This window comes from Oryctolagus cuniculus, chromosome 10, assembly GCF_964237555.1.
Source record: "Oryctolagus cuniculus chromosome 10, mOryCun1.1, whole genome shotgun sequence".
NCBI lineage: Eukaryota > Metazoa > Chordata > Mammalia > Lagomorpha > Leporidae > Oryctolagus > Oryctolagus cuniculus.
Genome location: NC_091441.1, coordinates 50,506,407 through 50,533,827, shown reverse-complemented (window position 1 = coordinate 50,533,827; position 27,421 = coordinate 50,506,407). Strand labels below are relative to the sequence as shown.

General features: G+C 38.6%; 1 protein-coding gene and 1 long non-coding RNA gene across 3 annotated transcripts in view; one reads left to right on the top strand and one right to left on the bottom strand.

The window, feature by feature from the left end:
- The window catches only part of CHST9 (carbohydrate sulfotransferase 9), a 306,919-nt gene that overhangs the window by 260,994 nt on the left and 18,504 nt on the right, over nucleotides 1-27,421 (bottom strand). For both annotated transcript variants that reach the window (XM_051851321.2, XM_070050355.1), the window contains exon 2: nucleotides 2,116-2,323. In XM_051851321.2, the coding sequence (XP_051707281.2) occupies nucleotides 2,116-2,221 (106 nt within the window). In that variant the 5' untranslated portion in view covers nucleotides 2,222-2,323. The remainder of the gene's footprint in view (nucleotides 1-2,115; nucleotides 2,324-27,421) is intronic.
- Nucleotides 11,615-27,421, top strand: part of LOC103349313 (uncharacterized) — a 144,927-nt gene continuing 129,120 nt past the window's right edge. The window contains exon 1 of the long non-coding RNA XR_007921501.2: nucleotides 11,615-11,681. This is a non-coding gene — a long non-coding RNA (uncharacterized lncRNA). The remainder of the gene's footprint in view (nucleotides 11,682-27,421) is intronic.

Here is a 27,421-nt window from a genome sequence, read left to right as displayed (position 1 = left end):
TCATTACTCCTGCTTACTGCTAAAACAGATCCTGGGAGGAAGTGGTGATGACCACATAACTGAATGGTTGTGCCACCGTGGGAGACTTGGATTATTATCAGTTTTGACCCTGACACAACCCTGGCAATTGCAACATTTGGGAAGTGAACCAGCAGATGGAATCTCTCTCTCTTTCTCTCTCTGTCTCTGTCTCTCTGTCTCTCTCTATTTGTATGCCTGCCTCTCAGATAAATAAATATTGAAAAAAAGAATTTTTCCTTTTTTTTTACTTTATGTTCCTTAAAAATCATAAGCCATAATCTGTCAACAGTAAAAAACTGTATTTGATGATAGCTGTATGAATAAATTTCTGTGATGTTCTAGTCATTTGGTTTAATAATGCTACCATCAGGGCCGGCACTGTGGCATAGAGGGTAAAGCCACCACCTGCAGTGCTGGCATCCCATGTAGGCTCCAGTTCCAGTCTTGGTTGCTCCTCTTCCGATCCAGCTCTCTGCTATGGCCTGCGAAAGCAGTAGAAGATGGTCCAAGTCCTTGGGCCCCTGCACCCACATGGGAGACCTAGAAGAAGCTCCTGGCTCCTGACTTAGGATTGGCATAGCTCTGGCAGTTGCGGCTATTTGAGGCATGAAACAGCAGAGAAAAGACCTCTCTGCCTCTTCCTATCTGTAACTCTCTTTGAAATAAAAAATAAATCTTCTTTAAAAAAATAATGCTACTATCATTATAAATATAAACTTTTTTTTTTTATTTGACAGGTAGAGTTATAGACAGTGAGAGAGAGAGACATAGAGAAAGGTCTTCTTTCCATTGGTTCACTCCCCAAATGGCCGCTACAGCCGGCGCAGTGCTGATCCGAAGCCAGGAGCCAGGTGCTTCCTCCTGGTCTCCCATGTGGGTGCAGGGGCCCAAGCACTTGGGCCATCCTCCACTGCCCTCCTGGGCCACAGCAGAGAGCTGGACTGGAAGAAGAGCAACCAGGACTAGAACCCGGTGCTCATATGGGATGCTGGCGCTGCAGGTAGAGGATTAACCAAATGAGCCACGGCGTCAGCTCTCCATTTTAACAATCATTGAGTGCCTTTAATGTGCAGGAATTACAAACTTAATGATGAAAATACCAGATGAATATAGCAGAAATCAGTAAACTCCTGCCTGCCTGTGGACCAACTCCAGCTCACCATTTGTTCTTTTTTTTTTTTTTTTTTTTAAGATTTATTTATTTGAAAGTCAGAGTTACACATAGAGAGAAGGAGAGGCAGAAAGAGAGAGAGAGAGAGAGGTCTTCCATCTGCTGGTTCACTCCCCAACTGGCCACAAAGGCCAGAGCTGTGTCAATCTAAAGCCAGGAGCCAGAAGCTTCTTCCGGGTCTTTCACATGGAGGGTTCAGAGGCCCAAGGACTTGGGCCATCTTCGACTGCTTTCCCAGGCCATAGCAGGGAGCTGGATCAGAAGTGGAGCATCCGGGGCTTGAACTGGCGCCCATATGGGATGCCAGCGTTGCAGGCAGTGGCTTTACCAGCTATGCCACAGCATTGGCCCCACCGTTGCTTTTATAAACAAATTTTTATTGAAACAAAGTTTGTTCAACTCATTTACATATTTCTATGGCTGATTTTTGTCTATAACTGACAGAGTTGATTAGTAGTTGTGAAAGTGAATGTATGGATTGCAAAGCCTAAAATATTTACCATCTAGCCCTTTACAAAAAACATTTAATCCTTGCTTTATAGGGAAGGCATTGGGAATTTCCACACTGAATACCAGCCAAAAAATAAGAGGAATTAAATAGTTTTCTGCATATTTAGCTCTTTTTAACCTTGTTCTGATGCTTACTGAACAGAAGTAAGATAAACACTACTCATTTGTAGACAAATTCTCTACAAGCAGTCCTTGTTGGGCCAATCTGGCCTTGTTGCTCTCTACTGAGACAACAAAAGTTCCAAGTGCTAAGCTGCCAAGCAAATGTCTACCAGAGCTGTACAACCCTCCCTTCTTTTAGAAGCTGGGAATTTTGGTTTGTGACTTAATTTTTTATTGTTGGAAATACTGTTACTTTATAAACATCACAGCTTATTTAATTAAAAATAGCCACTATAATTACAATTTCTTACCTGTATGTTGTTCTTCAATCCAGACTTGAAGATACATGAAGAGGAGTAGCCCCGCTACTCCAAATATCAGCACAGAGAGGAAGACCTGTTTGGGGTTCATGACCATTCAGATGGCTGCATTTCCCCTCATTTCTGAATCAGAAGATCACACAACTTGTTTTTCCATAAAGCTTCGATCTTTTCTCGTCTTCTCATTCCATAAATTAACCTAGAATTAAAAAAATCCATATTGTCTGTGTCTGATGACAGTTATTCCTGAATATGCTATAAATTTGCAGTGTATCAGCAACACTGAAGATTTACATGCACTGTGATGTTTTAAGACAGAAGACTGCAGTAGATGTCTCTAGAATGGCACTTTTCCCTTGCAAACTTTTATCTTATCTGAGGAATGGATTATCCTACAGTTAATATGTAACACCTTAACATTTAATTATGTGAATTTTGGTCAGATTTAAACCCTGCTATATTGTAAAGAGTGAAGTGAGGTTTGGGTTACCTTAAAATGATTCCAAGAGAGAAGACTAACAGAATGGATTGCTGAAGTATGAGTTTTGAAAAACAGGTTTACCATTTCTTTAAAAAAACACTCATCCCTTGGTATCCTCGTGGGACTGGTTCCAGGACACCCCCTCCCACAGGATGCCAAACTCAGGATGTTCAACTACTGTGTATAAAATACCATAGTATTTGCACCTAAACTATAAAATCCTCTCAAATAGTTTAAATCATTTCTAGTTTATTTATAATACCCAATGTAATGTCAGTGCTATGGAAATAATTATAACATTCTGCATTTCCTCTATACCCACTTCCCTTTCCCCAGCACACCCCCCACTCTTAGTATCCCAGTATTTCCTATTCAGAGTTGGTTAAATTTGCAGAAGTGGAATCCTGGATAAGGAAGGCTAACTGCGTATAAACTACAAAAATGGATGTTTTAATTTAACCTTTCTGTCTCATGTAGAAGTAACAGATTTCTCCAACAGAGGATAAATATGAAAGGTCAGAGCTCAGGGACTCCTCCCACAATAACATGGTATTCATGAAATCTACATCAGATTACAGAAATCTATCCCAGTAATTACAGTGTTTCATTTAAAAAATAAACACTAAAATCACTTTCTTTTAGAATGATCTCCTTTAGTGTAATCTTAACCTTTTTGCCATACCTGCTTTTGAGAATCATGAAAATGCAAACCCTCTCCTTAGAAAAATATAAATATGCTCAAAAGATTGTATAAAGTGCCAACATGTTCGTGTACCATTGCTGAAACCCCAATGAAGAATCACTGCTCCCTGGACCTGCAGTAACCTGTTGTGATAGGTCACCTGGTTAACAGCTCTGCTAATGGGACCAAGATCACAAATTGTGTACCTTCCTGGCCATAGTCCTTGGCTCTGTTCTTTGACCACAATCTACACCTCCTCTTTGCTTGAGCTGAAAAAGTGGTTCTACAGTGTGAAGACTTCATGTATATTACTATGTCTAAAAATTCTCTTTTATTCCAAATGTGCCTCAAAATTTTTGAGGGGAGCCTTTGAGGAAAAATATTGATTTAAGTGGTTAGTAGAGTGCCAATTAAAAGTTAAAAACCACCACAGGAAATTGCTAGGCTGTTTAAAGGATCATGTTTAGTCATTCTTGACAAAACCAGTTTTCACACCAACACTGCGTGAAAACAGTTAGTGTAAGAGGTCAGAATTAGAAGTGAATGTATTCAAAAAATAGTTAAATTTTTATGTAAAATAACAAAAAATCACGCAATAAGTACTTATTTTTATGTCGTAAACATTCCCTAGAAAAAGTCAGCGTGAGAGCTGTATTATCAGCATCACTTGGGACACTTTCTCAAACTCATATCATGGAGTCCTCTGAGGAAAGGTAAAACCTGTTAACTTTATCACTCATGCTTTTAAGGATTCCAAACTTCTTTTAGAAATTTTAGTAATAAAGTTTTAAAACAAGTAGAGCAACAAGTATTACCATACAGTTTATTTGATGGGTGATAATTTGCTGTTAAATTGAATCAAGAGTAAAATCTTATGAGCTTCCTAGACAAATGCAACAAAAAAGCTCCTAACGGGGAGTTGCAGTCTGAGCTGCTCCAGGACTGAATCCCCAAAGGCAGCCAAGAAGCCAGCCTTTTCTTCCCTTGATACCACTGTTGAACGGCAGTCAGACATCATTCCTGGGTTTGTAAGACTTGGCTAGGAAGAAAAAAAAAAAAAAAAAAAAAAAAAAAAAAAAAAAAAAAAAAAAAAACAGTTAAACAAAATCTATACTATCAGAGAAATAGTTTACAAGACAAAAGATTTTACAATTTGTCTACGTAATTAAAACATCTCTAGGAGAAAGGATAGAAAAAAACGCATAAATCAGACCAGAGCCACAGACCTAAGGAAATGGTGGGTCTGAGAAGCAAAAAAAAAAAAAAAGTACTCCTTACAGGTTTGCAGAGGGAAATTATAACCTACGATGCTGGAAACAAGATGAAGATTTTGCCCTTCCTTTCCTGGGAGGTGCTGCTGTACCCTGGCACAGCCCCCTGGGTGATAAGGCATAAAAAAGCCATAATTGTTCTTATGGCAGATGTGAGGAGGATTGAGTGATTAAAGCCACAGGCAGAAGGCAATCTGGTGTAAAACGGAAAGATATGTTTGACTTTCTCCCATCTTAGCCTATTAACCCAAAGATGGCATTGGGAAATGGCTCTCATTAAACGAAGGTGAGGCTGTAGAAGCCACATTATTGCTTTAAGCAAACCTGAAGGTCAGTTCTGATGGGAAAACACACCTATTTCGCGATCAAATATCTACATCCAAGCTTGCAGAAAAAGGACAGACTACCAGAGATTGAAATTACTTGGAATAATCCTGTCTTGTGTTACAAGCATTAAACAACATTTCTATTGGCGAAGGCTTCCAGTATTTCACCCAATTCCCTTCTCTCCCCAGTCATAACCACAAGTCCTTGAATCTACAGGCATTTAACAACATGTTGCATGGAACTGAATTTGGAGAGCCAACAATAAAGTACAAATAATTGGTGAATGAATGTTGTGGTTATATTCGTAAATCCATAGTTCTAATCTCCAAATAGAGAAATACAGACTTAAAATAATAAAACAGAGTCTACATTTCTCTGTGAAAAACATGCATTTATTTTTATTTCCATATCCTTGTGATTTACCTCTTAGCAATCATGAGGGGCAAGTGTTGGGGCACAGTGGATTAAGCAGCTGCTTGAGGCTCCCACATCCCATATGGGCATGCCCACTGGAGTCCTAGCTATTCTGCGTCTGATCCAGCTCCTTGTTAATACATCTGGGAAGCAGCAGATGATGGCTCAAGTACTTGAGTTCCTGCCACCCAAATGGAGTCCCCACGTCCTGGCGTCTGGCTGGCCTGGGCCTGGTTATTGCAGCCATTTGGGGAGTGAAACAAAGATAGAAGATTCTCTCTCTCTCTTTCTCTGCCCTTTCTAATAAATATTTTCAGCAAATAAAACAGTTATGTAAAGAAACATAATTATTTCACACCATTGTCTCTTTCCCATACTTCAAAATTTATTATTTAAATGATCATGGCTACATACAGAAGTATTTTGGTACCTAAGTTTTATGATGAATTACTTGTCAGAGATAATTTACATAAAAGGAAATTGTAATATTTGGTGGAAGTTTATGATTTTCAGGAGGGAGTGGTGGGATTTGGGGGAAGATTAGTCTGTACCAAATGCTGTAGGACTGCTTGTCTCCAGTCCCGGCCTTCAACTGGACCTCAACAGTCAGGTCTTTTTCTGCTCGTCCACTGCAGCTGCACTACCTTCCACCTCTTTTATATTCTCCGAGCAAATAGAGACAATGATGAGATCCATGAAATTACTGCCTGCCACTTCCAAGGTTTCTATTCTGTGTCATCATCCACAAGTTTTTGCCTGTGTCTCTGAAGTACAAGAATCATTCTTGCCTCCATGCTTCTCAGGCTCCTGTAAAATGCAGCTCCATCAATACCTGCCCAGCCAGGGCCTCATCCTCAACTCCTTCACCCAGTGATGCCTTCCTCTGTAAACTCCTGTGGCAAGAACCCTGTTGATACCGTTCCTAGACAAGCTTCAAGACAGGCCAAGTACCTGGTGGTCTCAGGTACCTCATCGCCCGTCCATTGCTCAACACACAGCTGCTCAGGGAGTAGGACAAAGTGTAATGAGGATCAGAAGTTGTGCAGGAATTGAAAATTTGGAGTTCCATGTTTTATTTTTATTATTTTTTGTTTTGATTTGTTTTTTTTTTCTATTCTGGCTTCACTTCTATGAAGTTCCTGTTTATACATGGGTACTTCAAACAGTACATGGAAAATGTATAGTATTTTAATATTTCATTTTCCTATGAATTTGAAGTACCCTTATCTCTTCCTCATTTTTCCAGTTGATTTACAATTCTCTGGTTTTCAGATAGCAAGTCTTTGTTTGCATAAACATAACAACAACAACAAAAAAACTCCCTGTCTGTGACTTTTTCTTTCCTTTCTTTACCCCTTTACTCCTTCAACTGTCCCTCCCATCCCTTCCTCCTAGGGTTCAGTTTCACTTGGTGATGTTGACCTGCAAGAATGTTGGTAGCATTGCAGAACAAAAAGTCCATCTGGAGATGGTCTGGTTTTCCAGTGCATAATCTGTGTCTGTGTCTATCTGCTTCCCTGAATCTAGCACATTCTACAGGCTACAGCTCCGGGTGGATATCACCATTTGTTCCATCAGTCGTTTTTCTTGTCGTGGGCTACATTGCCACTCTAGTCCTTATCCCTATTTCCAGTCAGCTTGGCTTCTGATTAAGTCCCCAGGAATACGTGGATCCTAACACACTTAAAATTTCATCCATTACACATTTTTTTGTTGTTTGCTTCTGTTTCTGATTTTGGGTGTGGCTTTGGGTTTTTGGCTTTCTTTTTGTAGATTTCATCTGTCACTGGCTTGTTTGGGGAGCACATGAGAGCACTGATATATGTGTTCCCTGTCTCTTGACCAGAACCCATTGTGTAACTTCCCAGCTCTAATTTACTTATGTATAAAAACAGGACAATAAAATCTTCCTATGTCCCTGAAAGCTTTAGAAAATATTAAGTAAAACAGAATGGAATGGTCTTTTGGAAAAGTTGGAAAACAATATGAAATCTACTATGAACCAGTAATTTGGTTTAAAGAGTTTAGATTTTTCTCTGATAGGTATGGTAGACACATAAACATTTATAAAAATACATTATTTCTCTCAACTATATGAGGTTAAATTGATATCTAGTCTAATGATATTTGGTCAATTATGGACAGAATTTCATTTACTTTTTTTTTAAGTTTTTTTTTGTTGTTGTTCATTTATTTGAGAGGTAGAGTTACAGAGAGAGGGAGAGACAGAGAGAAAGGTCTTCTAACCACTGGTTCACTCCCCAAATGGCAGCAACAGCTGGAGCTGGGCTGTTCCAAAGCCAAGAGCCAGGAGCTCCCTCCAGGTCTCCCCTGTGGGTGCAGGGGCCCAATCCACTTGAGCCATCTTCTACCCCTTTCCCAGGACATAGCAGAGAGCTGAGTTGGAAGAGGAGAAGAAGGGGATGTGGTGGAATGAGAAGGCCATGCCAAGATGGCTGTTGGCATGCAAGTGTCAGTTATTCAGGAATGGCTTTGAAACCCACCTGGCAACGGAGCCTGCCTGGCAACAGGCTGTGATTGGATGGCTTCAGATACTTCCTGGCAACAGGCTGTGATTGGTTAGGGCATAAACCACCCCTTGACTGGATTGGCTGCCTTGGCTATTTAAGCTGCTGTACCGACTGAAATAAATGAGTCTGTGGGCTGCTTGCCTCTAGCCTGCTTTCACCCGACTCCCGGAGTCTGTGTGGTGACTCTGCTCCTCTTGTCCCCACCACTCTCCACCTCTCAGAAGAAATCAACCTCAACATGGGGATCCCAGCGCCGCAGGGGGAGTCTGTAGCCCCCTGTGTCACAATGCATGTCCCAATGACAGTATTTTATTTATATATTTATTTTTCATTTTCAAATATTTTATTATTTATCTGAGAGAGCTACAGACAGTGGGAGGGCGAGACAGAAAGAAAGGTCTTGCTTCCATTGGTTTACTCCCCAAATGGCCACAACGGCCGGAGCTGAACCGATCTGAAGCCAGGAGCTAGGAGCTTCCTCTGGGTCTTCCATGCGGGTACAGGGGCCCAAGCACTTGAGCCATCCTCCACTGCCTTGCCAGGCCACAGCAGAGAGCTGTATTGGAAGAGGAGCTGCCGGAACCAGAACCGGCATCCACATGGGATGCCTGCGCTGCAGGTGGAGGATTAACCAAGTGAGCCACAGCACCAGCCCCAGGACAGTATTTTATTTAAAGGGAAAGAAGTTGAGATGATAGTCATTTTACTTAGGTCATCAAAAAATATATTAACAACATAAGCCTTAACTGAATTATTACAAATTGAATGAGGATGTGACTTTATTATCTACTTGTCTACTGTTTTAGAAGTTAAATATACCTGTTTTAATCAATTTTATTACTGTGGAGTTCCTGAGGATCTGTGAACTTCTATATTTTCATCCACTCCTACCCTCAAAAAGTATTCTCTAAGCATTTTTATTTTAAAACCATCAAAAATTACATTTATTTGAAAGGAAGAGAAAGAGAAACACATGGAAAAAGAGGTGGACAGAGACAGAGATCTCCCATCTATTTGTTCACTTCCCAAATACCTATAACAACAGTTGTAATGAGCCAGGGCAAAGCTGGGAGCTGAGAGCACCATCCATGTATCCCATGTGGCTGGCAGGGACCCAACTACTTGATCCATCAGCACTGCCTCTCAGGGTACATGTTAAGAAGCTGGAGTTGGGAGTGGTGCTGGGTCTTCAACCCAGGTACTCCCATGTGGGTTGAAGGAGTCCCATGCACACCAACACTTGTCTAAACTGTTATTTTGAAATTCTTTTAGAATAACACAGAAAGAAACTTGTAAAAATTCTTGAGTCCCTGTGCACTCTGTACCTAGCCTCCTCTGCTGATAACATCTTATATTAGCAAAGTACAATGGTCAAGACTAGGGACTCAACAATGGTATAAGTGGCAAGGCAAATAATCCATGCCCTCACCCCACTCACCCAAAAAAAAAAAAAAAAAAAAAAAAAAAAAAAAAAAAAAAAAAAAAACCACCACAAAAAACTCATCTCTTAATCATTGAAGCCTATGAATAACCTTACATGACAATGGGAAATTAAGGTTGCAAATGAGATGAAACCTGCTAATCAGTTTATTTAACATAGGAAGATTATTCTGGATTATGGGAGAGGAGGAAGGTAACCTTCCACGGTCCTCTTGGAAGAGGGAAGCAGCAGAGAAGATTAGAGTTCCATGATCTGAAAAATACTCCATGCGCCAGTGTTAGCTTTGGAGATTCTGGAAACTAAGTAACCCAGGTGACTCCTAGAAACTACGAGCAATGCCATAAATCCCACCTAGAACCATGGAGAGAAATGCAGCCAGCCCTGCTGACATCTTGATTTTAGCCCATTTCATACTTCTGACTACAGAACTTCAAGATAATACACTTGTGTTGTTCTAAGTCACTGAATTTATGATAATTTATTAAAGCAGCAAAGAAAATATATAGTACGATATTGTTACAACGTATAGTTTTGAAAGAAGATAGTTGGTGAAATTGCTATGATTGGTTGGAATAATGCAGATTTTTTCAAATGGCTTCTCTGGTTTAGTGACCCATAATCTATTCCTATAATAGCTCCACTGTTCAATGTGCTTTGTCTTTACAAAGAACAGAAACATATTCCTTTAGTAGACACTAATTTGTAGTTGCTTCCTTATACATCTTGCTGCTTCAATTTTCTTTGTAATTTATTTAACAAGTACCTTCTTCTTTTAGCTGTTGCAGTTAAGATTTAATTATAATTAAACATTTTATACAGAGATCTGCCCTTATAGTCTTTGTGCAAAAAAGTTTTAAATCCATATTTGACATTCTAGTATTCAACATGGAGCTCTTCTTTGTATTTAACAATAACCCATCTTTTTTTTTTTTTTATTTTTTTTTATTTTTTTTTTTGACAGGCAGAGTGGACAGTGAGAGAGAGAGACACAGAGAGAAAGGTCTTCCTTTGCCGTTGGTTCACCCTCCAATGGCCGCCGTGGCCGGCGCGCTGCGGCCGGCGCACCGCGCTGATCCGATGGCAGGAGCCAGGAGCCAGGTGCTTTTCCTGGTCTCCCATGGGGTGCAGGGCCCAAGCACCTGGGCCATCCTCCACTGCACTCCCTGGCCACAGCAGAGGGCTGGCCTGGAAGAGGGGCAACCGGGACAGAATCCGGTGCCCCGACCGGGACTAGAACCCGGTGTGCCGGCGCCGCTAGGCGGAGGATTAGCCTATTGAGCCGCAGCGCCGGCCTACAATAACCCATCTTTAAAGATTGCATAAAATTTAAACCAAAGACCCTTGCAAACACTTGCTTTTATTAGATGGGCAGAATCACCACTAAAGTGTTCATCCTTTCTCTGAATTTTGCTTTTTCCCATTTTAGAAATTTCAAAGTTATAAATATTTAAAATGTTAATTGTGAGTGAAACAATTTTGTTGCATTTTACATTTGTTTATGTGTACCACAAAAATATGTAGCATATATTTATATACTGGTTAGGAGTCCTCTGGGTGGCATAATGTAACACGTAAAATACATGGATAGCCCTGAAATTCTGTTTTATTAAAGGGGCATAGAGAGAGCCCTGAAAAAGGTTTTCAAGGTACTGGAATTTGGCTATGGTGGTACAAGATAATGTCTATTTGGGTAGTTGCACCTATGATGAAATGAAGGAGTTGTTTACCAGTGAGGGATATGTCAGATGAGCTAAGAATATTAGACATAATAAAAGAGTTAGTCAAATGAAATGACCAAGTTTTAGTTATTGTTATAGTTAATTATGTAACCCAACACATGCTGAAATAGTTCAAAGAGAGAGAGGAAGAAAAACAGTGGGAGTGCGGGCAGGAGATAGGATAAAGTGGGAAGAATCACTATGTTCCAAAATTTGTATATATGAAATGCGTGAAGTTTGTATACCTTAAATAAAATTAAAAACAAAAAATATTTCATAGCCCATGATTGTGTTCCATTGTGGTACAATCAGTAAAAAAGGATAGCTTACAAGTAGGAAGCGGAATTAAAGGATACAGACATGGCTGCTGTGTTGCCCCCTAATATCCATTCTGCTCCCCTGTGTGGAAATTCTATGATGTGGACTGTTCCTACTTCCAGCTCCAGAAATGAGCCTGGTATAGTATGACCTGACAGTGTAAGCCTATACTCCTGTCAAAATAACTTGCTCAGGAATGGCCATTTAACATGAGTTTTCTGTGACTGCCATAACAAATTACCAAGTCTGGTGACTTAAACAATAGACATCTATTGTCTCTAAATTCTGGAAGCCAGAAGTCTGGAACCAAGGTGCAATGAGAGCCATGTTTCCCTGGGAGGCCAGAGGCATCTTGGGGGTTCCAGGAGCTCCAGGTATGTTATTCTATAAATTCTCTGCCTCCAGCTTCATAGAGCCTGTTCCTCTGTGTGCCATCCCTGCTGTCTTTTATGTATGTAAGTATTTATATATAAAGAGAACAGATTTCATGTATTTCATATATACAATTTTAAGCCCAAAATGATACTTCCCACACTCCCTCTCTCCTATGTCCTTCCTTTTTAATTTTTTTTAACAATAACATACTTTGACTATACCTTAGAGACACAGGCTTAATCCTCCACTAAATAAAGAATTCAACAAGTAGAAAGTAGAAAGCACTCTGTTCAATAGGAGTATAGACAAGGACTCCAAACAGTAGTTCAAACTCAAGGTGACAATTTCACTCATGCCCATTACATTATTTTATACTCTACCTATTAGCTACCATAAATCAAAGAAAACATATGTTTGTAATTTGGGGACTGAGTTATTTCGCTAAGCATAATGGCTGCCAGTCACATGCATTTTGTTGTGAAAGACAAGATTTCATTCTTTTTTATGGCTGAGTAGTACTCCATCATGTATATGTACCACATTTTCCTTATCCAGTCATCAGTTGATGGACACTTAAGTTGATTCCATATCTTAGCTATTGTGAATTGAGCTGCCTAAAACATGAAGGTACAGATAACTCTTTCATATGCTGATTTCACTTCCTTTGGGTAAATTCCCAGGAGTCAGATAGCTGGGTATTATGGTAGATCAATTTTCAGATTTTTGCAGAATCTCCATATTGTCTTTCATAATGGTTACATTCCCCTCAACAGTATATTAGGGTACCTTTTTCTCTCTTGCCCACAATTGTTAGTTTTTGAGTTTTGGATAATCTTACTGTCTTTTTTTAAGGATTCTTTCTTTAAAGATTTTTTTTTATAATTTATTGAGAGATAGTACAGACAGAGAGAGGGAGAGAAAGAGAGAAAGGTCTTCCATCCACTGGTTCACTCCCCAAATGGATGCAACAGCTGGAAATGGGCTGATCCAAAACCAAGAGCCAGGATCTTTCACATGGGAGCAGGGGCCCAAGCACTTGGGCCATCTTCTGCTGCTTTCCCAGGCCATAGCAGAGAGCTGGATCAGAAGAAGAGCAGCCAGGATACAAACCAGAACCCATATAGGATTCTGGCACCACAGGCAGAGGCTTATCCCACTAAGCCACAGTGCCAGGCCCACTTGCTCTCTCTTTTAAAGATACTTGTCATGGGGCCAGCACTGCGGTGCAGCAGGTTAAAGCCTCAGCTTGCAGTGCCGAAGTGCCATAGGGTCACCAATTGGAGTCCCAGCTGTTTCACTTCCAATACAGCTCTCTACTGTGGCCTGGAAAAGCAGTAGAAGATGGTCCAAGTTCTTGGACCCCTGCACCCACATGGTAGACCCATTAGAAGTTCCTGGCTCCAGCTCAGCTCTGGACATTTTGGTCATTTCAAGAGTGAACCAGCAAATGGAAGACTTATCTCTCTGGCTCTACCTCTCTCTCTATCTCTTTCACATAAATAAAATAAATCTTAAAAAAATAAAGCCAAGACACTCTGGCAAAAAAAAAAAAAAAAAAACTAAATGAAAGATCTCTGTGAGTGAGATCCCAGCAGTAAGAATGGGCCATCAAAGAAGGAGGTACCTTTCTCTGAAGGGAGGAGAGAACTTCCACTTTGACTATGACCTTATCTAAATAAGATCGGAGTTGGCAAAATCAAAAGGCTTCCATAGCCTTGGCAACTCTTGGCAAGAGCCTAGGGTGATTACTGATGCCATAAACAAGAGTGTCAATTGTTAAATCAAACAGGAGTCACTGTGCACTTACACCTTATGTAGGATCTCTGTCCTTAATGTGTTGTCCAATGTGAATTAATGCTATAACTAGTACTCAAACAGTACTTTACACTTTGTGTTTCGGTGTGGGTGCAAACTGTTGAAATCTTTACTTAATATATACTAAATTGATCTTCTGTATATAAAGATAATTGAAAATGAATCTTGATATGAATGGGATGGGAGAAGGAGCGGGAGATGGGAGGGTTGCAGGTAAGAAGGAAGTTATATGGGGGGAAAAAAAGCCATTGTAATCCAAAAGCTGTACTTTGGAAATTTATATTTATTAAATAAAAGCTAAAAAAAAAACCAAATAAATAAAGATAATTGTCACTATAGCCAGGGCAAACCAGATAACCCAGGATGATCTCATCTCCAGATTCTTAGCTTAATTACACAGCAAAAGACCCTTTTTCCAAATAAAGTCATAAGTTCTGGGGGTTAGATTATGGGCATATCTTTTTTGGGATCATCACTCAATCCAGTATATCAAATGAACCAAGGTTTCCGAGGCCCCAAGGATTGTATCTCATAAAGAAGCTCAGAGCTTCAGCTTGGTAGTTTGGGGAAGTGGTATTTTCTGTATCAATTAGATGTGAACTAGAGACCTCCTGCATCCTGCTGGTGCCTGATGCCCTGTGGCTGTCTTGAGTGAAGCAAGCCTAAAAACTAGCTTGTGGGGAGGGACACAAAAACTGAGCAATCTACAGAGAAACAGGAAAATCCCTGACTGGAACCTGCCTGCACCCATGTTGCTTCTGATCTAGTTAATTAGGCAGTTCCTTTAATATTGACTCTCATGGAGTAGTTATAAGTTTATACAATGAACTAAGAAACATGTTATATTTTGGGTACAGCAATTTTTGCAGGATAATCAGAAATGGAAAAAAATGCTAACATTTTTGAGAAGCTATTATATTCTAGGTACTCTTCTAAGAATTTTTATTCATTGTTAAATTTAATTTTCACAACAACCCTGTTTCCTCCCTCAGGCAAGAAATTCTTCCAACAAATGCATTTAACACCATAATCTGATTTAGGGTTCAGTGAGAGAGGAAGTGAGAGGTGCAGGTGGAGACAGATGGCAGGGGGCCTTAGCACCTAGAACTTGCTGATTAAATTTGTCCTGTGGACAAAGGGGAATTAAAGAAAGGTCTGAAGGGAATGGAATAGTTGGCCTTGCATTTGGGGGAGCACACTTGGAGGCAGTGTGCAGATCAGACCGGGGCTAAGGAGGAGCACAAGTATTTGGGCTGAGACAGGACTGTCATTGGCCAGAAAATCCCAAGAGAGGGGATGAAATAGATTGCATTCCAATTCCCCAAACCCTGTGTGCATCACCTTGCCTTTCTTTGCTGGAGGAAGTTTACTGACATAGTCACAAGGGATGTTGGAGCCTGATTGCTTGGCTTCAAGTCACGTTGTGATCTTTCGTTAGCTTTGTGAAACAGCTCATTAAGTAACATTGAGGCCTCAGGTTCCTCTTGTCTCAATTGAGGATAATAAAATAACCTAGCACATGAATTTGCTATGAAATAATCAATGGAAATATTTAGAAGAATGCCTTGACTTTTATAATGTTGGGATGTTAATACCTTTATATTTCAGATGCCTAGTGGAGGGGTGGCTGCATTATAGGTGATCAATAGTATTTGTTGAAAGATTGACTTTTTTACTTCAAAAAGCAATTCTATTTGTAGTGTGAGAGAGGATTATTCTTTCAATTCTTGCCAGTTCAGTTCAATCAATAAACATCCGTTTGGCCCAAATATAACTAAGACCCTATGCTGGACACTGTAGACAACCCCAGATAAAGTAAAATTTTATCCCTGATCTTCATTAGGGAAAATTTCAACCTATCTCTTCCTAACATGCACAAGTTTGGTCTGGTAGAGCTAACTCGAACACTCATAATAAATCTGTTCCTTCCTTTACAGGACAGATTTTCCAATTATTGAAAACAATTATCCTGTCTACCCTCAATCTTTTTTACTCCAGGATAAACAATAAATATACACAATTCCTTCAGCCATTCCTTATGGGATGTGGTTTAGAAGCATTCAATCAATTTAATCATCCTTTCCAGACGCATTTGAGTTTGTTAATGTTTTTCTTTAAATGCAGGGCTCTGAAGTAGATACAATAATCCAAGCATGATTGAATGGACAAATAGTGTTATGAAAATCAGCACCATAAACACAATGGCTAAACTTGAGTGCATCCATAGATAAAACAGGAGAATAAAATTGGTTATGGGTGACAGCCTTAGGAATTTCCTTCAATCCAAATAATAGGAAAATTAAAAAGAAAGTAAACAGAATTCAAAGGAAATGATTATGAAATAAGAAATATATTATAAAGAACCTGAGATTAAGAAACCAAGATAGGACATTATCACATGGAATGCATTAAACAAACATGTAATATACATTAATAAATAAGGAAATAATTTAAGGACTTGTAGGAGTGAGGGATAACTGGAATATGACTAAAAGGGAGAAAAAGTCAAAAATGATGAGATCAGAAAAGACGCCTTGGTCAAAGTGGGAAATACAAGAGAACATTAGAAAACAAAATAAAACAAAACATAGGATTTTGAAGAGAAGAACTGAAAGGCAGGAATTTACTATCACTATCACTAGTTTGAAGTGTCAGCAAGAAAATGTTAATGTGCTTTACCTTAGTGTATAGTCAGGAAAGATGGTTGTTTTATAAATATATGCATATATATGCTATAGATATACTCTTTAGTAATAATAAGGTACTTTAGATACTATGTAAATAATAATAGTTAAAATTTTCATTTTAATTTTCAATGATAGCAAGATATGAGTTTTTCATTTCACTTAAATATAATGCATTGTCTTTTAGGGAGATATGGTACAACTTATAAAATCTAGTGAGTCTGGTAGGGTCTTATGGAAAGGAAAAAGTCAGGTATTCAAAAAATAAGATAACACAGGAGAGTCACAGAACTTTGAAATCTTTATAGCAATATAAATATCTCAAGGGGCCAGTGCTGTGGTGCAGCGGGTTAACGCCCAGCCTGAAGATCTGGCATCCCATATGGGTGCCAGTTCAAGACCCGGCTGTTCCTCTTCCCATCCAGCTCTCTGCTATGGCCTGGAAAAGCAGTGGGAAAAGCACCTGCATGGGAGATATGGAAGGGGCCTGGCTCCTGGCTTCGGGGCGCAGCTCCGGCTGTTGCGGCCAACTGGGGAGTGAACCGGCAGATGGAAGACCTCTCTCTCTCTCTTTCCCTCTCTCCCTCTCTCCCTCTCTGCTTCTTCTCTCTCTGTGTAACTCTGACTTTCAAATAAAATAAATCTTTAAAAAAAAAGAGATAAATATCTCAAAAAACAAGTAAACAAAACCCAGCAGCATTTAAGAGGCAATAGGTAATAGAATATAAGGAAATAGTTTTGATCTTTCCACTTACTTTTTAGGAGTAAACAGTAGTTCACAGTAAAATGTTAACTACAAAATAAAATAGAATTGGTTTTGTAATGCTTTTTTTTTTACAGTAAAATTGCAACATCTGCAGTTGATGTCAAATAGTTATGGCAACTTCTTGTACAACAAATGCTTTTTTTTTTTTTTTTTTTTTTTTGACAGGCAGAGTTAGACAGAGAGAGAGAGAGAGAGACAGAGAGAAAGGTCTTCCTTCCATTGGTTCACCCCCCAATGGCCACTACGGCTAGCGCGCTGCGCCGATCTGAAGCCAGGAGCCAAGTGCTTCCTCCTGGTCTGCCATATGGGTGCAGGGGCCCAAGGACTTGGGCCATCCTCCACTGCCTTCCCAGGCCACAGCAGAGAACTGGACTGGAAGAGGAGCAACAGGAGAGAACTGGCGCCCCAACCGGGACTAGAACCCAGGGTGCCAGCGCCACAGGCGGAGGATTAGCCTAGTGAGCCACGGCGCCGACCACATCAAATGCTTTTGAAAAAGAATTCTGACAAACAGGTTGGCATTGATATATGTTCAAATAATTATCTATGTATGTTTTCAAATAAAATGTTTTCATGGTGAGAATAAAACATATGTAAATACTATTGTTACAGGCTGTCAGCCACATAAAATGTGTTTTCTATCTTGTCATCTATGTATTACATTATTTCTAAATTCCCCTGCTGCTCATCACAGTAATGATAAAAATCCTTGCAGAGATATTACACTTATAGAGATCCTATTTCCTGAAGCCAGATATGTTGAGCAGTTATTTTTGTTAATGATTAGCCAGACAATCAATACCTATTTGGAAGATGGATTTTTCCTTTATTATTTATTATCTAGACATCTGATGTGTTGTTATTGTATAATGTCTTTTATAGAAAGAATAATACTGCTTTCCACTCAATAGTAAAATTCTATGGCTAGTGTAAAACTATAAAATACTAGAAGTGTTTGTGTATTCTAACATGAATATGATTTGTTTCTTATAGATATTAAAGTTTGTGTGCCAAACAGTCATTGCTAGCTTCAAGCTACCACATGCAAATATTCATTAAGTTGTACAATGTGCTCTCTCTCCTTCCTTTTGTATCACATTCTAGCCCATATGTGGTTAGCCTGCAACCATAATAGAGAAATAGCATGAGTTCAAACAGAAAAGTTGCTAATCTAGAAATCTTGGTTTAAAAAAGAAAAATTAAATCTGCAAAAGCATCTGCTGACAAAAATCACAGTGTAAGCTCTTCAGGTACTTTCAAAGGACACATCACAAAACAGTGCTCATATTAAAATATCAAAGTAACTGCCTAAGGTAGTTATTGAAATAACTAGATCCCAACAAATCAAAGCAAAATGGTTTATAACTAAGAGAATGAATATTGCAGGAAATGTATACAACAAAATATGTATAGAAGGATTGACTTTAGCTAATTTAGTTAACTAGCCAAATAAGAGGATTTTTTAGTTAAATGGGGGCAGATTTAACACACATATTGATTCCTACTCTACCCTCAAATATCTCTAAAATAAATTAGAAAAAAGATATAGTGGGGTAGACATTGTGGTGCAGTGGGTTAAGCCACTAGTTGGGATGCCTATACCCCATATCAGAGTACCTGGCTCTAGTCTTAGCTATTCTGCTTCTAATCCAACTTCCTATTAATTTGCAACCTGAGAGGCTTCAGGTGATGGCTCAAGTAGCTGGGACCCTGCCATCCACATGGGAGACTTGGATGAAGTTCCTGGATTCTGGTTTAAGTCTTGTCCAGTTCTGGCTGTTGTAAGCATTTCAGGAGTGAACCACAGGTAGAAGGTCTCTCTCTCTTTGACTTTTTTTTTTTAACTTTTATTTAATGAATATAAATTTCCAAAGTACAACTCATGGATTACAATGGCTTCCCCCCATACCGTCCCTCCCACCCATAACCCTCCCCTTTCCCACTCCCTCTCCCCTTCCATTCACATCAAGATTCATTTTCGATTATCTTAATATACAGAAGATCAGCTTAGTATACATTAAGTAAGGATTTCAACAGTTTGCTCCCACACAGAAACATAAAGTGAAAAATAATAGATGATTTTTTTTAAATGATGATGAAATCAGATCATACCTATTGTCATGTTTAATCCCAGTGAGAGTCAAGTTGGGAGTTGATAATTTCTTTTTTTTTTTTTTACAGAGGATCAGTTTAGTATGCATTAAGTAAAGATTTCAACAGTTTGCACCCCCATAGAAACACAAAGTGAAATATATTGTACTCAATAGCAGGTGCAGAGCCAGGACTTGAATCCAGGCACCCTGATAAGATGCTGGTGTCCCAAAGTCTCTATTCTGGGCATGTGACCATTCTCTCCTTATTTTGAAGTCCTCTACCACTGTCAAACTGATCCCTGTTCTGGTCTTTGAGGTGATGTTCATGGAATCGTCCATGCCAAGCACAGTGCCTTAGGCACAGTGAGAAGAATAGAAATATTTGTTGTATTAATGAACAGAAAGACTCCTGAGTAGATGACCTATCCCTGGATAGTCTCTTCAGTTCAACACAAATAATGCCACCTCATTAATGATTCTTAAATATTGCCTTTCAAATGCCTTTCCTTGCTCTATTTAGGGGAAAGAAAGATTTATTTCTGCCATTTTAAGGTTATTTTTTCAGACTGATCAACAGAAGACATAAAAATTTACTTTAATACAATCTTTATGTGCTGTAAGAGCCTTCATAAACAAATAAAGACCTAAACATGCAGTTTGGGATGGAAACTTATACAGTGGAGTAGATAGAGTAGCAAATTATAAAAATATGACAAGGCAAAGGGGTTTGGGCTAGGGTAGATAATTGAAGGGACAAGTGTCTTTACAAGATTCATTTGTGTAGATTTTCCTGGGCCCCAATTTCTCATCTCTGATGATGAGAGCTAAAAATTATGGGATTAGGTAGACAACATTGGGTGGAGGTTCAGGAGACTTTTCTTTTTTGGGAAGGGGAGGCATACTGATTAGAGAAAGTACCTATGAGGACATTGGTTAAGACTTGAAGAGGAAAATGATCTAATCTTCTAATCTAATCTTGTACAAAGTTGTAGTGAAGGGAGAATTTTACACAGAGTGAATCATGTGTAAAAATGTTCTGAAAGAGATATGCTAGCAACTGAAAGGCGACAGTATGGCTGGAACTTAATGAATGCAAGAAATATTTTGAGTTGGGAAATATAGGAAAGGTGTGTCAGATCCTTGTGGGCAATTCTAATGGGCAAAAACAGAGCCATTGAATAGTTATAATCAAAGAGAGAAAATATTAGATATATGTTTTAAGAACACTCTTGTTCTATACAAATAATGAACTGATAAATGAAGAATCAAATGGGTTTGGAGGCTGTCGTAATCTACGGATACAGATAATGCTGATGACTTGGATGAGAGTAGCACCAGTTGAGATAACAAAGGCACTCTAATATGGAACACAAGCATCTTGACCACTAGGATAAATGTCTGTTCCCAAGCTTAGTTTTGATAATATTGCGTTTTAGATATTTATGAGGAAATCAAATAGAGGCATCAGGTAGGGAACTGAATATGCAAGACAAGATCTCTGTGGTAGCCAGAATTCTAAGATAAACCCCAACAGGCCTCTCCACCACACAATCTCCACCAGTTGAGTGTATACAAGACTTGTAATTTGTTTCTAATGAATAGCGTATGAAAATTTTGCAGAATTATTTAATGCTCCTAATAGGTTGACTTTGAGTTAATGAAAAGAGACTATTCTGGGTGGGACTGTTTTAATCGGTCAATCCCTTTAAAAGAGTGTCTAGGGTTTTTTGAAGTTAGAATTGCTCTCTTAGTGGCCTTGGAGAGCATAAGGCTAGGGTGTGAACTTCCATGAAGCATGGTGACCTCTGGAAGCTGAGGCTCTCAATCCCATACCCTTTAAAGATGAATTCAGGTGATTTATGCAGTGTCTTAACCACTGTACCAAACATCTACCCCATATGTCATTTAAAATCGTTAAGTTTGCAGTAACTTATTACATAGCAATAGAAAACTAAAGGAGAGGTCTATGCGTTAAATGCAAATTTAAAAGTATATGCTTTTAATGCAAATTTAAAAGTCAACAACATGTAGATAGTCTTCAAGGCATGCAAATAGACAAAGATCTAGCAGGAAGAGAAGGTACACAGAAAAAAAAAAAAAAATGACCTAAGACTAGTTCAAAGAAATTTCAGCATTTAGAAGTTTAAGGATGGATTCGATTTTGCCCATTTATTGGCTTAATTAATTAATTTCTTAATTAGCTATTCTCTAGGAACTCAACATGTTAATGCCCTGGCATACTATATGTATTCCAGAAATATTTATTGGATGAATGAGTAAATGAAAAATCAAGCCATTAGCAATAAGATTTACCAGAAATGATAAGGCCAAAAGTCACACATCCAATGGCACAATATTTAGGCTATCACACACAGAATGCAAAATAACTATGATGAATATGTTTACAGTTATGAGATGTGTGAAGTACAACCAATGTGAAAGAAACAATTAAAATTGATCAGATTTTTAAATAAGACAAACAGAATTTCTAAAAATTAAAAAAGTGAATATAATAAATCAGTGAATGAGATAAACAGCAAAAAGAGAAATAAAAATAGTACACTAGTAAATCTGAAGACATAGTCTTATGTGTAGCACGGAGACAAATGTGGAAAACTTGCATAAAATGTTGAGTGATGAAAATGAGATTCTAGCATATGTTTAATCAGAGTTACAGAAAGAGTAATCAGAGATCATGGAATGAAGTAGTCTTTAAGAAACAATGACTGAAAGTTTTCCAAACCTCATGAAAAGTTCAATCCTCAAGTTCAGAAAGCTCCAGACTCACAAATAGCACAAAAGAAACCTAGATGCAGCTGCATCAGAGTGAAATTTCAGAGCATTCAGAATGAATAGAGGAAAAAAAAAAAAAAAAAAGTCCACAAAGAAAGGACATGTTAGCTACAAAGGAATGACAATCAGACTAATAGCTAACTTCTCTGTAGGGGCAACTGAGGACAAACACAGTGAAATAATACTTGCAAGACTATGGAACAAAATAACAGTATCTAGATTTCCATACTTCACTAGCAAAGCTACCTTTTAAGATTTAGAATGAAAGAGATGGATAAAGGAATGCTGAGCAATGAAAATGACAAATAAAGGGGAATCTAAATATTTATTATTAAATAAATAGTTTAAAAGTCAGAATAGAGTGATCAACATGAAAGTATACCAACAGTATTTCATCAGTTGGGAAGAACACATATGAAATGTCCTATGGTTACCACAAAGGATAGAAAAGGTAGAAAAATTAAGAAATATAAAAAAGCAGAATATAAAATATCAAAATGATGGAAGAAATTAACTCAGATTTCTAACCACAATAAAAGTGAAAAGACAAAATCTTTAAAGTAATAAATAAATTTTATTAGATTGCATTTTTCTTTTCAAGATTTATTTATTTGAAAGGCAGAGTTACACAAAGAGATAGAGACTAAAAGAGACCTTCCGTCCACTGTTTCACTCCCAAAATGGACACAAGGGACTGGGCCAGGATGAAGCCAAGAGCATGGAACTCCAACCAGGTCTCTCACATGGGTGCAGCAGCTCAAGGACTTGGGTCATCTTCTGCTGTTTTCCCAAGTGCATTAGCAGGGAGCTGTATGGGAAGTGGAATAGCCAGGACCTGAACTATTGTCCATATGGGATGCTGGCATTGCCAAGCGGTGGCTTAACCTGCTGTGCCAGTGCCACAACACTGCCCTATACACCCAGATAGGATTTAAAAAAAAAAATCAGCCATATAACATGTATAAAAGACAACCCTAAAATATAAAAGACATATTTGAAGTTAAACGGATTGAGAATGATATAATGTTAATCGGGTAAATACAAATAACTGAAAGATGGTATAGCTATGCAAAGGTCAAACAGATAAATGCAATATACAAATAGAGTCAACACACTGATAAAACATATAATTCACCAGAAATACATTATAATTCCCCACTTTTTGGGATTGGCACTATGGCGTAGCCAGTAAAGCTACCGCCTGCCTTGCCGGCATCCTGTATGGGTGCTGGTTTGAATCTGGTTGTTCTACTTCTGATCCAGCTCTCTGCTATGGCCTGGGAAAGCAGTAGAAGATGGCCCAAGTCCTTGGGCCCCTGCACCTGCATGGGAGACCGAGAAGAAGTTCCTGGCTCCTGGTTTCAGATTGGCCCAGCTCTGGCTGTTGCAGCCAATTGGACAGTGAACCAGCAGCTGGTTCTCTCTCTCTCTCTCTCTCCCTCTCCCTCTCCCTCTCTCTGCCTCTCCTTCTCTGTGTAGCTCTGACTTTCAAATAAATAAATAAATAAATATATCTAAAAAATAATTCCCCATGTTTTTGCACTAAATTGCATGGCTTCAAAATATATGGCAAAATTGATAGAACTACAATAAACTATCAAGTTGGCATTTTTTTAACTTTTATTTAATGAATATAAATTTCCAAAGTACAGCTTTTGGATTACAATGGCTTTTTCCCCCATATAACTTCCCTCCCACCCGCAACCCTCCCCTCTCCCGCTCTCTGTCCCCTTCCATTCACATCAAGATTCATTTTCAATTATCTTTATACACAGAAGATCAATTTAGCATATATTAAGTAAAAATTTCAACAGTTTGCACCCACACAGAAACACAAAGTGAAAAATACTGTTTGAGTACTAGTTATAGCATTAAATCACAATGTACAGCACATTTAGGACAGAGATCCTACATGAGGAGTAAGTGCACAGTGACTCCTATTGATTTAACAATTGACACTCTTGTTTATGGCATCAGTAATCACCCTAGGCTCTTGCCATGAATTGCCAAGGCTATGGAGATTGTGGAATAAGGAAAGGACATACTCTCTAGGCTAGGGGTAAATATTGAAAAAAAAAAAAAAAAAAAAAGGAAGAAGTACATTCTTAGGGGAGAGTTCGAGGTAAAATCACAGTGGAAATTCTATGGAAAGACAAAGAATGCCATGGAGAGGTGTGGAAGGTACAGACACACAGCACAAGCAAGGATACAACACATGGAGCCAAGAGCTGGAGAAAGCATCAGCTTTGGAGAGTTGGTGAGATCAGACTGCAGCAGCCTGTGCTACTGGTGATATAGCTGGAAGGAGATCTTGGTGTGAGTCTACCCTGGAGCCCTAAGGGGCATAGGGTACCAGTTGACCCAGTGAAAAAAAGGGTGGGGGCACATTTCTCTCTCCCCATCTCCCCCCAACAATGGCACCCAGCAGCCAGCTGAGAGAAGGCAAGAACCATTTTGGCCATAAGCAGTAGCTATGGAAACTTGTGTGCATTTTGAGCAACTGGCTGGGACAAGATGTCATTTTGTCAGTAGTATTGGCAGCAGCAGCTTGGCTGTGAGCACCGGGCAACGGATGGGGAGAAGGCAACATTGTGAAACAAGTATGGACTGTGGCCAGCAGCTCTTGTGCACGTGTGATTCAGAGATTCTGCCAGGGGAAAAAATCCACGTTCCCTACTGACTCTGAGTCTGGCTGGGAAGATTGACAGGGGGTTGGGCACCCATGTAGGACTGTGAGATGCTCACAGCCTCCCAACTTATCACAGGCTCCAGGGCTCAAACTAGGTGGAGCAACCACAGGCAGCTGGCTCTGAGAATGTCTCTGCCCCTCTGTGGACAAGAGAAGTTTGTGGGGTGGAGTGGATCCTCTGCACCTCGTAACTGTGGGAGTCTTGTGTGCTGAGACTGTGGAAACTCTGTGACTATACAAGAGGCATCAGGGTATAGCTAGGTTTCTGGGTAATGAATGGAAGTAGCTCCATACACACAGAGTTCCCTGATTGCCTGGAGTGGGTCATTGCAATGGGATTGTGCTCATCCTTTATGTGATTCATACAGCCACAGATGGGTATTATATCCACTGTGGGCTAATACCCTGGCATTGATTACCTTGGAAGAGAGGAGGTGAGGGTGTTGATTACATCAATGGAAGTGATCAAACCCTCATTTCAGCTAAAAAGAGGAATTCTACCATGCCCAACTTGGGCATCAGCCTGGATATTCACTCCACCCTGAAGCACTGAGCAGAGTCCCCTGGTCACACCCAGCACATATCTCTAGGTAGTCACTGAGACACTCCAGTAAGCCATAGGGGAGTAGTTCAAAGATAAAAGCCATCAGAGAAGAAAACCAACAAGTATTTCCACAAATGCCTAAAACTAAATGCAGAAATTCAAGAAACAATGAGTACCCCTCCCCAAAGGAACACAACAAAACTTCAATATTAGAATGTGGAGATGAAGAGATTGATGAAATGCCTCAAATGGAATTCAAAAGATTTACCATAGGATTACTTAGAAGTAATGAGTGGCAAATTAGTGAATGAAATAAATCCATACATGACATAAATAAAAATTTTTCCCATGAAATTGAGATTTTGAAGATAAATAAAAATGAAATTTTAGAAATGAAGAATTTAATGTGTCAAATAAAAAAATGAAAAGTCTTAATAATAGACTAGATGAAGCATAAAAAAGAATATTAGAGTATAAGACAAATCTTTGGAAATTTTCAGACGAAAACAAAAAAATTAGAAAAAGAAAAACAATAGAAGAGATGTATCAGATACTATCAAACAACTGAACATACCAGTCTTAGGAGTTCCTGAGGTATGAAAAGAGTGAATAGATTAGAATGCTTATTCAGTGAAATAATTACAGGAAACTTTACTAATTTGGAGAAAGAAAGGGACATTCATGTATAGGAAACACATAGGACTGTACATAGATATGAGCAGAAATGATCTTCACCGTGACACATTGTAGTCAAACTTTCAACAAAATATAAAAAAATCCTAAAATGTGCACGATAGAAATGCCAGATTACTTTCAGATGATCTCCAGTTAGACTCACAGCTGACTTCAAATCAGAAACCCTACAGGCTAGGAGAGAACAGAAAGATACAGTCTAAGTCTTAAGAGAAAAAAAACAAGTCAACTCAGAATACTATACCCTGCAAAGCTCTAATTTATGAATGAAGGTAAAATATAAAGACCTTCCATAACAAACAGAAATTGAAAGAATTTGTCACCATCATTATGAAAGAATGTGAAGGCAGAAAATCTCCCAATAAAAGTACAAAGAAAACCCAATGCAAATAACAAGAATATTTACAGAAAAATGACAGGACCAAGCAGGTATTTATCAATAGTAAACTTGAATATAAATGGTCTAAACTCTCCAATTAAAAAAGAGAATGAACTAAAACTAGGAGAATGAACTAAAACAAACAAACAAAAAGACCCATCTATTTGATGTCTATAAGTAACATACCTCATCAATAAAAATACATGCAGACAGAATGTGAAAGGATGGAAAAATATTCTATGCTGATGGAAAGCAGAAACAAGTAGGTATAGCCACCCTAATATCAGACAAAATAGACCTTGACATAAAAACTGTTAAAAAAAAGACAAAGAAGGGTACTGGTAATGATTAAGGGATCAATTCAACAGTAAGATTTGACTATAATAAATGTATATGCATCCAATCCAGGAGTGCCTTACTTTTTAAAAGGAATGTTTATGGATCTAAAGGAGATATAGACTCCAGTACAATAGTAATGGAGGACATAAACACTCCACTTTCATCAATGGGCAGATTAACTAGACATGAAATAAACAAAGAAACAATAGAACTAATCAACACTATGGACCAAATGGATCTAACTGTTATCTACATTACCTTTCATCCCACAGTTGCAGAATACACATTCTTGTCATCAGTGCATGGCATGTTCTCTAGTATAGACCATATGCTAGGCCATAAAGCAAATCTCAGCAAATTAAAAAAATAGTTGAAATCATACTATGTATCTTCTTTAACCACAATGGAATGAAGCTGGAAATTAACTCAAGAAACTCAAGAACATATGAAAATACATGGAGAATGAACAATATTCTCCAAATGAACAGTGGGACACAGAAGAAATCAAAAGAGAAATCAAAAAATTTCTAGAAATTAATATGACAATATAATATATCATAACTTACGAGATACAGCAAAAGCAGTGTTAAGAGGGAAGTTTACAGCAACTGGTGCTTACATCAAGGAATTGAAAACGTACCAAATAAGTGAGGTATCAATGCATCTCAAAGACAAGTAGCCAGAGAGAAGAAATAATTAAAATCAGTGAAGGAATAAAACTGTTACAAACAAAAAATACAAAAGTCAGTGAAATGAAAAGCTGTTTTTTGAAAAAATAAACAAAATACCATTGGCCCAACTAATAAAAAAGAGAGAGAATATATAAATAAAAAATCAGAGATGAAAAATGAAATGTAACAGTTACCACAGGAATAAAAAGAATCATCAGGAATTACTACAAACAGCTATATGCCAACAAATCAGAAATTTCTAGAAAAAAATCG